This window comes from Brassica napus, chromosome A6 (genome assembly GCF_020379485.1).
Source record: "Brassica napus cultivar Da-Ae chromosome A6, Da-Ae, whole genome shotgun sequence".
Classification (NCBI taxonomy): Eukaryota; Viridiplantae; Streptophyta; class Magnoliopsida; order Brassicales; family Brassicaceae; genus Brassica; species Brassica napus.
The window spans coordinates 12,150,472-12,165,017 of record NC_063439.1 but is presented as its reverse complement, the minus strand read 5'-3'; the positions used below and the strand labels follow the sequence as shown (position 1 = coordinate 12,165,017).

Sequence of the window (14,546 nt, the reverse complement as noted above, 5' to 3'; positions counted from 1 at the left end):
CAATACTGCTTGGGTTTATTCCAGTCCTGTTAAGCTTCAGGTTTGAAGATTTTGTCACTGCAGTTTGTAAAATAATACCAGTTGCAAGTCTATCTTTGTGTGCTTAATCGTAGTTCTGTTTTTCATTTTTCTTCCTTGGTTAGGTTATAATCTTTGCCAAAATTTATGATTTTCAGAGTATGGCTCAGCTTCTTAAAGCCTGCTATGTTTTCAGAGTATGGCTCATCTTCATGATCAAAGAAGGTTTAAATCGAAGGTACTTCTGACGCTGAGTCTAAAAGGGTTAGTAGGATTTAGAACAAACATATACTCTTAAGGTATATTATTTATTTTCTTGCAGATCATGTTTATATACATTGATATAACAAATGAGAACCTTGGGAGCCATTCTTGACCTTGTTCGGAATAGAGGATGCGAACAAAACTGTTGTAAGTTTCTGATGCTTGTTCCAGTCTACGTGATTGACATTTTGTGATCTACTGATAATAAAGCTACAAGCCACTGTGGATTAATCTATTTCTTTCTTAAACAGGTAGCTGCTTTCAATAACAAACTCAACTCCAAGTATTTGGTAGAGGAAGATCCATCACAAAGCAATATAGAAGTAAAATATTTTTTTCTATATATATGTGAAGTGTTGTTCTGATATTTATCCTAGCCTAAGAAAGCTCATGTTTTTCAGGCTCTTCTTTTACCAATGCAAGGAAAATCATGTTGTAATTTTTTTGTCACAGGCTGCAATGCTAAAAGAGAAGTGTAAGATTGACCTGTGTGTTGTGAGGATCACTGCTCAAGTAACATGTTTGAGTAAGTCGTAAGTCAAAGTAAAGTTCTTTGTTGGGAAATTACTTTAATGTTTTTTTCCTTACACAAGAATCATTTCCAGGGGAATCAACTTATCAAGATGGAGTGAACTTATGAAAGAAGAGGGAGAGTCGGCTGATGCTGATATTGCAAGCTGTTACTACCACTGGTTCCTGCGAGGAATCCATGTTGTCACTACGACACAGGACAAATCAGGTAAAGTGTTAGATATTTGCTTTAATGATTTTTCAAGAGGAAGTTAAAAATTTGTTCTTGTTGAGGTCCCATGGTTTGTTGAACAGAGATTAGCCCTGATTTTAAACGTTCTAAATCTGTAGCATGATGTTGGACGTGGAAAGGTCAAAGTATCAGTTATCAAGATGAAAAAGAAGACAACAACCATTGGGGATTAACATCTTATAATACGGTTAGTTATTACTTATCTCTTCTAAGTAAGTCGTAAGGTTTCTGAAGTAGGACAGTGTAGAATAAGGTTTTAGATTAGAGAACCCTGGCTTTAGTCAATATGCTTTGTTTTGACTTGCTTGAGTGTTGCTTGGTAAGGGTATATGTTGATGATAATCTTATAAAACATGCGCTTTATTTCGATATGGTTTTAAAGACCCAAAAACTCATGCATCTATCTAAATCAAAATAATAACAAACTTATTGCATTCCAGATTCGTTGGAAAAGAAAACAAATGTTGTTTGCATAACTATTAGAGAACTTTGTGAACCAGCAAGCATGCTTCCACCATAGAACACGTGAACTTCTGAGATCTGCAAAGAACAAATAGTTTTTATTATATGTAATGGGCGAGTCCAAACACATTTCCTGGTTTTTAAAACAAAGATCACATCCAAACAAAAACTGTATATGGCATCAAAAATATGAAAAGACATAACTTATTACCTCATTTGTTAAAGGTTGTCGAAAACTTCTTTGAAAACTACATTCTTAGTTTGTTTTTGTGGTTTCCCATCTTCGTCTAAAATCAGAATTTTCAATCCCCTTTTGGAAGTCACTCTAGAAACAGCAACATATAACTGACCATGTGAAAATACAGGTCTTGGTAGATAAAGACCTACTTGAGATAGTGATTGCCCTAGACTTTTGTTGATTGTGATTGCGAAAGCCACAGCAAGAGGCAGTTGTCTTCTTCTCATTTTGAAAGGCAATCTGGTGTCAGAAGGGGTTATTAGCAATCTAGGAATATCAACTATCTCCCCAATCCTCTCTCCTGTTATAATCCTAGCTTGAACCATAAAATCCATTAGCTGAGTGATCTGCAGTCTCGTCCCATTCATTAAGCCATCAGAAGGAGCTATGTTTCTCAGAACCATAACAGGACAACCAACCTTTAGTCTAAGACTATGGTTTGGTAAACCAGGAACCTTAATTGTGTTTAGAAAATCCGCACTAAGAGCTTCATTGTTCACAGAACTTGTATCTGCAGGATCAATGCTATCAGCACTGTTATAAGTTTTTTCCTCACCTGAAATAGAAAACAACAGAATTTGGAGAATAAGACTCAAATACAAAGAAAGCAAAATCAATAGATGAAAATAGCCAAATTCACCTTCTAGCTTGTCCAACATATAATCATTAACTGTATTTACATCCTCGTTAGTTGGACAGAGGATAGCTCTCTCTTGAAAAAACTTGGCCTCTTTCTTTTCATGCAATGAAGTTGATGTGCCATAAATCTCTTCGCTGATTGCTTCTATAGGATCATTACAGTCTGTAATCAAAAATTCAGAGGGAATTTCTATCTCTGCCTCACCATCATTAGTCTCTGATAGTTTACCATCACCAACTTTTAATATCCACTCTGAAAATTCTTTAAGATCTTCTGCCTCTGCTTGTGACAATCCTGCTGATAGCAATCTCATATTCTTGGAGAGCTTAAGAACTTTGCAGTGCGTCCAAAGATAGGATGAGTTTAAGTGAGGCCATAACTATTTCAGCTCTACCAGCACCATTTATAACATGCAAAACCTGCCTAAAATCACCACCAAAAACGATAACCTTTCCACCGAATGGTTGGGTGTCGTGTTTCCGAACAATATCAGATAAACTTTTATCTAAAGCCTCAAAACAATGCTTGCTCATCATAGGGGCTTCATCCCAGATGATAAGTGATGATGCTTTCACTAAATTAGCTTGGTCACTTCCATGCTTCATTGTACATGAAGAAAACTCGTCTGGATTTAGAGGAATGCCGAATCTGGAATGTGCTGTCCGACCACCAGGCAACAACAATGATGCAATGCCGCTTGAAGCCACGTTTAGAACAATATCTCCTCTAGATCTGATAGCTGCAGAAAGCAATTTCCATAGGAAAGTTTTCCCTGTTCCACCAAAACCACTCACAAAAAACATTCCACCATCTTCTTTATTAACAGCAGAAAGAATCTCCTCATATATCTTTCTTTGCTCGCATGTCATCTTCGGAAGATCTCTTCGAAGAGTCTCTAACAAAGCAGATCGCTCATAGCTGCGTTCATCTAGCACCAAAACATTTTCATCGTGGCTACTTGTCTTTGGCGGTCTAGGCATATTATCAAATTTGGCGAGAGAAGTTCCAGACCTTTTCAATATTTTTTCAATCTCAAGTAAAGCATACTTCTTTTTGTCGTCATCACTCAACAACAGACCTACAATGAATATGCAAAAGGCAAGAAAGCAAACAAAATTATAAGTCTGGAAACTCAAAAAAAATGTATCTAAATTTAACAATCTCAGGTCATAAACTAAAAACATACCAGGTCTATTAAAATTTATTCTCCTAGAGTGCTCGATATCTTCAGACAAAAACATCCAAGTGTTTTCCCATACAGACTCTGGTTTAGACAAAGTGTTACTCATAAGCATCATAACAAACACTTTCCGCAGCTCACTTGCTGTGCTCTCAAAACTTCTTCTTACTATGTCATCAATGTACTCCTGATCATCATCTAATAACCCACGAGCATAACATGCTTCTTTGTAGCTCGGATAGAGAACATCTAGGTATGTTTTAATGTCCTCATAACTTGTGGGTCCTCTGACAACATTCAACAACTCACGCAAGTAATAAGCATCTTCTTGGCTCCTAGGAGCATAGTTAATCCTCCCCAAAGCAAATCCCCGTTTCCTTATGTTGAACTTCTTTGACCTTTTGTCGTAAGTATAGAAGCTTGGGATCTGAGCATAGGTCAATGTTCTTGCGAAGGAGTCAATCTTGTTCAACTCAAACCAAGCTAAGAACATTGTATTTTGAATGAGCTTCCGGGTGACAACTGCCTTCAATTTGTCTTTTCCTTTGAATGTAATAACTTGCTTTCCGGGTAGATGGAAACTAAGCTTCTCAACAGCAGTTGATCGATAGTGAATAGGAAATTTGAATACTCTCCAAGTTCCTTCACACGTTGACACGTATCTGAAAAAAAAATATGGTTAAAAATCGCAGCTTAATTAATGAACTGGTATATTGTAAAGAAAAACAATGCTAATCTTACCTGCAATCAAAGAATTCCTTGAGTTCATTCCTTTTCTTATCAAGATTCTCTTTATTAAGCTCAACATCTCCTAACTCACTTGCAACAATGTTGTCTGGTGGTTCAACAGCAACTGTGACACGATCCTGTCCTTTATTAATGTATTTGAATAAATACTTTATAGACCCAACTTGGTTGCACCACTCGACGTTGATATGAGCTCTGTAAAGAAGAGATAACTTCCGGTTGTAAGGAATGACACTCCGATTGTCACATCTCACTCCATTCTTCATAACAAAGTTCTCTGACTGCTCACGCCTCTTGTAAACCGGAAATCCTTCCTTATTAATAGTAGTCTTCTCAGAAAATGATTTAGGAAATGACTTAGAGCAACGGCCATTCTCCATACATGGAGAATTAGTATTAGCTCGTCCACATGGACCATGAATCATCATATCTTTAATGACCTCATACAGTTCTGGTTCATCCTTCTTGTTAGGAATCTCAGCGGAAATGAAGTTGTCAATATCGTCTGTTGTAGGCTTCTTTAACTTCTTCATGAATAAGAGAATGTGAGCATGTGGTAAACCCCGTTTCTGGAACTCAATTGTGTACATAGCTGTTTAAAAAAAACATTTCAGTCAAAATATAAATAAACATAAACGTAAGGAATACAATTTTAATATACAGATCAGACAGGTTTAACTTACATGACTGTGTCTCTCCCAAAATATTTTTTTTGGTTAGAGTATCCATCAATGAATCAAGTTTGATCTTGAAAATCCTACAGATAATGTTTGATCTATCTTCAGCCTTTAGCTTCCTTGCCTTAACATATCTTGTGATCTCTGGCCATTTGGGATTACATGTGAAAGTGATGAAAAAATTAGGGAATCCAAAATGCTTACATATTGCCATAGCATCCAAGTAGCAATTCTTCATATATCTAGGACTCCCTACGAATGAAGCTGGTAATGTAAACTCAGTTCCTTGCTCATTCATATCCACTTTTCCTGCGTTCTCAGATTCTTTAATAGAGTCATAGCTATCTGATCGCAAAGAAGGCTGGTTTAACTTCAGATATCGCAACCGATTAGACTCAATTGTTGTGAAGGCATCCACCACAAACTGCTGAAATAGTCTTCTAGAATGTAGGAGAGAATGCGATTCGTTCTTACGCTCATGCAGGCGAAAAGCAAACCATTGCCTCATACTGATATTAGGCTTCTTCTGTTTTTTTGTCTTCTCTGTTGCTCCTTTCTTAATACCAAGTCTGAATTCATCTTCACCATATGTAAACAAAAGAGGATACTGAAGTGCAAGATATGAAGCATGAATCTCGTTTATCCTCAGTAGTTTTCCTGAATTTTTTTGAAGAACAATATCCCTTCTGTCCATATCAAGACTAAAATCTCCAGGAATCAGCGCAACAACCTCAGAGGCTGTGGGTGTGTTATACGTCCTTCCATCCTTTAACCTCTCACTAACAATCCTCATATGAAAAGAATTTTCAGGATCTGTATTGAAGCGGTCTCTGGCTGATCTAAACTTTTTAACATATGGGTTGACTTCATTCAACATCTTCATCAAAGTCTCTATAATATCTTTTCTGAGATGATCCTTTTTCTTGACCTGGAATGGCCGTTTACCCAAGCTATAAAAAAAAATTAAAAGAACAATGTTAGTAATCTAAACTATTAAAAGCACAAGTTTCATAAAAAAAAAAAAAACTTATACCTTAAACATTTTGTTCTGTTCTCAACTTCATTCTCCGTATCAACTATATATAGCTGTCCAAACTTTGGTTCACTCCCCTCAGGTGGTGTGATACCCGCACCCAATAAATGATAATTTTCTCCTTGAAGCTGAAACATATCAGGGCCTCTACCTTTTTTCAGAGACCTCTCTACTCTTCCACCAAGAGAAGTGAAGGAAAAAACCATATTGTACGGCCTTATATGTCGTTGAAAATGTCTGCTTCTTGGATCATCTCCTTGCAAGAGATTTTTTAAAACTGGTGGTGGTTCCTTCAACAACGGCAATTTCACTTGTCCTTGCATACAACATAATGAAAATGTAGGATTCTTTGCGTTTCTCCGCTTGTTTAGCCGTTCTCCTTACCACATGATAGCACCACAATGAGAACAGTTGTAGTCCGGATCACCTTCATCTAAGTACTCTACAAAAATCAAATATCAAAATAGAAACATGCTTAAATTAGACGAAGATGAACACGAAATGTGTTAATGAATCAAGAAAACACACAGAATCAATACCGTTTTCACTAAAACACTTTTGGTTAGGAGGTTTTGGCGCCTTTACAACACCAACAATGTGATCTGAATTAGGTGCCACTCTCTCACTATTGTTTGGCTCAACCTCTGGCTCATAATCCATAGGATCATCTAAATCAGAATCCCCATTTTCAGTATCAGTATTCTCTAGAGAAGAACATTCAAAAACTTGCTGGCTATCTGTATCAATGAACCCTGATAAAAAAAAATTCAATTATTTGTAAGTACCAAAAAGCATAAAAAACCGTACTCTTGATAAAAGATTGGCTACCTCCAAACAAATCAGTTCCGACTAATCCATCTTCTTCTTGTATGGACTGAGCTGATGCATCAAATGTAGATGACGATGATATGCATTTTTTTTCCTCAGATGTGCTATATTAGTAATGTTCAATACATTACTTGAACTTCTGGTTTGATGGCATCCCTTAGTTTTCATAGATTCAAAACTCCTCTTTTGTAGATCCTCTGTAATAATATTAAAGAAAGTTGAAATGAGTTTGAAAAATGAACAGGTTAGAGCATATATACAGATATAACCCAAACAAACACTTACTTGATAATGAGGTCAAGCAACTGCTTAACACTGGGGTGTCATTCACTTGGTCTTTTATCTTTTCGAGACCTTAGAAACATTAGAAATTTAAATACATTTTATAGAACTACCAAATTGTACATGATGACACGTTAATAGGTCATTTTAGATGAATCACTTACCAAGGATACATCTTCTTTTATTTAAAGGTGTTTGTGGTGAAAGCTTGCGTATTTGTTGATATGGAGGAATAGTGTAGTTTGGAACATGTTGATTCTCAATAGTTTCGAAGGGTCTAAAGTAAATTGAAGACAACGGAATCGGCTGGATTGAGATGGGATTAGAAAACCTCTGAATCTCTTCAAGGTTAGGCATATCACTGCATGATGCGGTTTTGTTTTTTTTGGCAGTGTCAATTCCTTCATGGACGTTTCCTCTCTTACGATTCATCAGTTGAGTGTTTGGATCAAGGAATGTTCCTTGTACGACCACAAGGAAGAAAAAATCGTGGGAAGAATGGGAAAGCAACAGATTAGATTTGCATATATTGAGGTAATCTCCTAATTTTCGGGGTGTAATTTAAGATTGACAATATATACTTAGCTTAAAGTTAGGATAATAGTTATAATTAGGAAGTTTAATTAGTAATTGTTATTTCTATACATCTGTAACATTAATTGGGGTTTGTATGACATTTATATAGATTCCTACTCTGACTGCATGATCCTTGATATTGCTTTTGTTAGTAAAAATACAGATGCATGAGTCACAAAGATGGAGCAGATTCGAACATTCATACTCTTTAAGACAGATACACTATTCTAAACAATGTAATTCTTTTGTCAGTTTGAGACATTTAGATTTACGCAAGTTAGTATAGTTTTACTTTAGAACTATAAGAGTTGATTGGTTAGTTAGGTTGTTGTGTGAACTGAATACGATTGTTTTGATTAGTAATTAGTCATTAAATTATATTAGTTTAAATTAAACTTTGAAACATAACCTAAAAATATAAGATGAATCTAATATATCTCATCGTTTTAATGCAATCCACATAAAAACCCAACTTATTATTAAATATAGGAAATTCAAATAACACAAAAAACTAAAAAAAAAACAAAGCCTCAAATAGAAAGTATGGAATAAATCAAAGCATAACAACTTGAAAATAGGGAAAGGAGTTCGATATCGGAAAGAAACTTCTCAGATCTTCAGCCTAATCACTCTTGTTCTTCTCTTGTTTGATGATCTTGATGCATTGTTTCTTAGAAGAAGATGTTAGGTCCTGTAGGTCGTAATTATCTTCCTTGCGCTTTGTTATAGGAGTTGGACACTCATCAGATGAAATTTGGTCCAACATCATGGCCTAAATCCATTTAAAATTTTAGGTTTTGTTAGAAACTATGATAACACACACAGTAATAAAAACATGTAAGGCAAACACTTAATAAATAAAAAAATATACTTACTGATCCAGATGACATGGTGGAAGAAGTAGTGACCATAATCAGAATTAGATTGAGAGTCAGTCTCGATAGTAAGAACTTTATCTCCAGAACAAATCTCTAAAACAACAAAAGTGTCTGAACCATTTGTGACATTGTCTGAGGTTATGGAAATACCAAAACAGAAAGACTTTCCAACCAAACTAAGAATAGGTTCTGGTAGTATCTCTGGATCTTCAATCTGATAGAAAGAAGAAATATAAGGAGTTAAATCTTAACTATTATCGTAAGAAAAAGTAACTGCAAAACACAAATTCATATAAAAATATACCTCCTCATAAGAGCCATCCCATAATTCTTCAGCATCCACTGCAACGATAGACTTACCAACAGAGCCTAGCAACATCAAATTACATGTTGCAGAGTCATCTTTGACAACCAAATGTAGCTTGAATCTATTAAAAAAAAAAACAAAAACTCAGGATATAGAAATAATAATTGGATAAAATAATATACGTAAACTCACAAGAATTAGTTTATGTAAATATCACAACTTACTTGGGTCCAACCGTATTGATATTTGAACGACAATGTTCACAACGAAACAAAGGCTTATCTTTCTTTGTCATCCTTCCATAATCCACATTAGGAATCTTGTTGACACGTTTTTGGTGTCGGTTACAACCAATGTAGAACCAAGACCAATTTGTATCTATTGCTTCAATAGTACATATGATTTTGCAAATCTCCACCTAAACATTTTATAAAATTAAAAACGATTTGTTCTACAATGCTCATAACCAAAATGTACCTGAGTGGACTCAGCGGCTTCTGAAATTGTTTTGATCTCAGCATCATTCCAGTTGTATAAATGCTTTTTACCATCCTTCTTTCCAGATGGTTTTTGGACCAGAGCAACAGAGAGATCGTCATTTGTCAGCCTTAAATGCATTAAGATCAGTAAAATTTAGACATTTTAAAAATTATATATAAAAGATACACATGTAATAATATATAAATCATAAGAAAAGAAAAACCTTTCAGTTAAATGGGTAAGTTCAGGGATCATCGGATCCAGGAACAGACGTGAAGCATCAAAAGCATTAGTGATTTGCAGCTCTCCTATTAAGCATTAAACATAAGCTTTGAATCCGAACAAAAAACAAATTAATCAACTATTGTTATAAGAGTCAAAACAAATACCTCTAAATTCCTTGATTTTTGCAAACCTGATCAAACAAATAATTGTTTGATCTTTGCCAGCAAACGGTTCAAGTTGCTCGGCATATGTTCCCCAGAGACAGCATGCTAGATTGTTTCCTCTGACGAAATCAAAACATGTTCTTTAGTAAACGAAGCAAGCAAAATAAAGTGTATAAGCTAATGAAAACAAAGTGTTCTGAAAACAAACTCTGCATCAACTAAGCGAAACTGAACCCTCTTTCTGTCTTCGCCAGACACTTGAACAGTCTGGACATCACCAAGTTCATGAATTCTTCCTATAACATCTGTAAGAAAAAAAAAGAAACATATGTAACGACTTATATCAACTAACAGACACGATTTTAAACAATGTGAATATAACAGAAAGTGAGATTACCTATGAGGAAAGCTTGCTTTTTTGTTCCATTTTCAATTTCTTCATAATTAGCAAGAGATAGGAAAATTCTATCATCAGCTAAATCTGATCTTGACAGCACAGCGTCTTCTGCTATAACCATCTTGTATTTGTAGTTGGTAGTTCGATATTGACCACCAGCCGGAGTGACGGTAACATGTTCAATAACCCCCCATGAATCTATAGGTAAGACACGTTGAATCCGTTGCATGAGAGATCGTTTGCTAGTAGCATGGATCTTGTTACCCTAAGAAAAACACAGTCATATTAGATAGATTTTAGACATTAGTAATAAGGTGAAAAAAATAAACGTGTATAACAAAACTTACCCATTGATCTGCTATAACAAAACTTACCCATTGATCTGCTAAGACCATCTCGAAAGTATCACCTGCAAAAGGTGTATTTTGCTTCCATGAATGTAAACATTTCACTTGAATTCTCCAGTTGTCTTTGAATGGCCTGAGTTTTGTGAGAGGAACAAATGTCGTCATTTTAGACATAATGAGGTTTTGTGTTTTCTTTGATATGATTTGGAGAATATATGATTAGATATATATAGTTGTGATAGCAAATGGGATCCTGTTAGGTTAATTCGTAATAATTATATGGTAAATCAAGGTAGTTATAATTTAAACGCAGAATCAATGGTAAAATCTTTGTAAAATTATTTAATGTAGATTAATTATTTTTTATCTAATAGGGAAAAGAGAATATTAGATTTTTAGAGATATGGATTACTTGGTTGGCAAGTTGTTTGAAAGATAATTAATGTGATTGCGTTAGTTATTTGATCTCTTTTTAAATACTGACTAACACTAAATTAGGAAACAAATATTCTTTGTTGATTTGTTTTTGAATAATCGTAAATTTAGGAGTCAATTTTGGAATATTTTGTAATATGGAAGGAAGGAAATTTAATTAGCTACGATTTTCTATGTGAAAAATCTTAGCTAATACGACATTTAAGGAGCATCTTTTACATATATACAAAATATACCAAATTGAAATAGGCATGTCTCTGTTGCGATTATCAAATTGCATCATACTTCGGGAACCAAAATCTATACATTGGGTTATTGATTTTTTGTGTTCGGTATAAAATTGAATCATACTTCTGGAACCAAAATTTAAATATACCAATCTGGTACGTTTTGATATGAAAGACATTATATATATGTTCAATCGATTGGTTTGCTCAGGGTAAGCAGATTTTTAAACATTGGGTTATTGATTTTTTGTGTTCGGTTTGCAAAACACTTAATTTAACATTGATTTGGGCCATATAAATTTTGTAAGCCCATAACTATAGTATTACGGGAAGGCAAAAATATTTTAGGAGTAAAAAAAATAAGTCAAACGACAGAGTTTAAGTATAGTAGCATAGGGATGTAATTTTTGTGCAACTTTAAGGAGTAAGTATTATTTGTACTTCTGCCTTAATAGTTTAGATTCACAACTACAATAACCCTAGCAAATATTGAGATGAAACCAAAACTTTGTCCATAACCCCGCGCTTGTATGGGGGCAATGTCTCTAGTAATAACAATAAGAAAGTCTTTCAATTATTAATTCCCCTAAAATTTAGGAACAAAACCATTCTAAAATCTGGAAACAGTAAAAGGTTTGAATTATGAAAGTATTATAGTATGAGATCCGAAGATTAAACGTTAAACCCGACCCAGACACTGAGCCGGACAACTTATCGGATCGTTGGGTCGTTGGATTGACTGCGGGTGAACTGCGGGTTAATAAATGAATTAAGTTTATTATATAATAATATATTAGCTATGAAAAAATATATAAACTAAATTTTAATATTTTCTAAATGTTTTTAAAACATAAAATAATAGTTTGGAGAAGTATATAGTTTATGTTTAAAAACATTTAGAAAATACTTAACTTTAGTTTCTATATTTTTATTTTTATTTGACATACAAATTATCAAAAAATAGTGACTATTTAAAATTTTCTGTAACAAGGTAAGAGTTATGACATCTAAAAAAAATAAGACATAAATTTCATAAATATTTAAATGTCTAATGTTAATAATAAATTAAACTTCAAATCCAAAATAAACCAAAAATGAAAGATCATTGTAATAAATAGTCAATAACAAAAATAAACTAACAACCAAATCACATCAACTAATTTTGGTTATATTGATGACAAAAAAAAATTGGTTCTCTCTACCGTTGTTCATTTCATTTTCTTCAGGTAGCATAGTAAAATCTTCATCAAAATCTAAAAATCAAGAAAATGAAAATGAAAAGGAAAACTGTTTTTTTTGTCATCACTTAACTTCTTAATTGGAAACTTAAAATATAAAACACAATTTTTTTAAAAAAAGCAAAAGTTATTTATTGGTTCAACTGTCGGTTTAGTGTTTTTTTGCTGGTTTTTACGAGTTTCTAAATATTGGGTTTTTCGGAAAACTCAAACCGGATTTTTTTGGGTCGCCGGATTTACCCATTCAACCGTGTGTCCGGGTCGGGTTTCAAAACACTGATCAAACGGTTTTTTATTGTTATTAATATTGTGCAGACAATACTGGTAATACATTTTTTACTTGCATAGCTATCTTATTAAAAGAGAAGTACAAATATAAACTCACCCTTAAAACAACTACTTATTTACAAGTCTATGCCACCAAAGTAATTAATAAACTTATTTTAAGCTTTTCTTTTTCGTAATTTAAATTTCACTGCAAAAAATACTTTATCTTAACTTTCTGTATTTATTATTTCTTCCTAATTTATATTTCACTACAAAAATTACCTAATCATAACTTTCTGTATTTATTGTCTTTTTATCAATTAAAACAACCATAAAACATTCATATCTCTCTATTATTTTATGGTTTTAGTACAAATCTTTATTCTATTACTTTAGTATAAATCTCTCATTATTTTATTTTTATTTAGTTATTTTTGTCATTGAATTTAGTCAAATAAACTTATATAAACCCGACATATATTTATATATAATTTATTTAGAATGTGGACGGGTGTGTCATTATTTAATAAACATGAAAAATGTGGTATAACCTTAAACTTAAAAAAAACTAATTAACTTACATAACGTAAAATAAAAAAAAGTAAACCGATTTAGGTATCCATTTACTAAATTTTGAACATAATATTTTAAAGTTATGTAGTTATATTTCTTATTATTTAATAGTAATAAGTATAAAGTAAAGTTTAAAAGTTACATAAAGTAATCATTTATATATCATATTTAGTAGAATTTAGTCCTTTAATATATTATTGGCAGTATATTTTCATATATGTATTAGTTCACTGAAAATCAAATACCGTAAATTTATATGATGATAAATGAGGATATGATTGACTGTAAAAAAATAAAATATAATCACTCAATGTAATAGATAAAATTATAATATTTAAAATGTCATATTAAATAATTATGTTGTACATGTAGATTGTAAAAATATATTATACGATTTACACAAAACAAAAATTTACTTATTTAAAAATAAAAACAAATATCCACGCCGCACAGATCAATTTCTAGTAACAATTATATGGCAAGACTTGTCTGAAGCCGTTTAAGTGAATGCTTGATTCGGGACATTGTCAAAACTCAGGCAGGACTCAGTGTTAACCAGGCCCGCCTTAAAAAATTAATGGACCCTGTACATATATTTTTTTTCTTTCCAGATAGTAATTGATAGTCAATTTAAAAATCTGACCCTTAAAATGTAAGAATTTCAAAATTGAGAGCCCTAAAACGGTAAAGAAAATTGAACCACAGATGTGGGCACTGCCAGCACACCTATAGAGCCGACACTGGTGTTAACACATTAGTTAGTGTCAAATTGGCATGGTTAGTTCGTCTCATATTGTTATATCCTCACGGTAGAGATAGTTCGTGTACGAATCAGCCATTCCCCTCCCCCTCCACCTCTTTCTTTCTCCTAAAAAAGTTATTTACAGAAATGAAAAAAGGATTAATTCTCAAGGATATCCCGCCAATCTGACAGAGTTTGATCTATATGGGGAAAAAAAAAAAACGCCTCTCTTCGTAACCTCTTTTGCTAATGAAATCGCCTTGATATTTTTGTTCCTGGAAATGTGAAACAGGCTCACGCTCTAAATTTTTTCATATAACTTCTGCAACATTTCAATCTCTAAAACAAATGTCTGGCCAAATTTATCTGATTTGTAATCATGTCCACTAGGTCTGGCAAATCATCTCTTATTTTTAATAATAAAGTAATAAACAGATTAATCTACAAATAAAGAAAACCCAAAAGCCCAGAAGATCCTACAACCCTGAAACTAAATAAAGAGAGACGGAAAAGTGTTTCACAACAACTATTAATTTCAGGCTGATCCAAAGACAGAGA

At 33.3% G+C, this 14,546-nt stretch overlaps 1 protein-coding gene across 1 annotated transcript; it reads right to left on the bottom strand.

The window, feature by feature from the left end:
• Nucleotides 1-1,726: 1,726 nt before the first annotated feature.
• LOC106350165 lies at nt 1,727-10,671 on the bottom strand. The gene is made up of 17 exons (XM_048781566.1): nt 10,534-10,671; nt 10,160-10,424; nt 9,971-10,067; nt 9,763-9,881; nt 9,597-9,681; nt 9,371-9,500; nt 9,118-9,311; nt 8,891-9,014; nt 8,584-8,800; nt 6,562-6,774; nt 6,407-6,464; nt 4,996-5,939; nt 4,307-4,904; nt 3,572-4,227; nt 2,780-3,463; nt 2,386-2,679; nt 1,727-2,301 (listed from the first exon to the last, which is right to left on the bottom strand). The coding sequence occupies exons 1-17, from the start codon at nt 10,669-10,671 to the stop codon at nt 1,727-1,729; spliced, it is 5,391 nt and encodes a 1,796-aa protein (XP_048637523.1).
• Nucleotides 10,672-14,546: the final 3,875 nt, after the last annotated feature.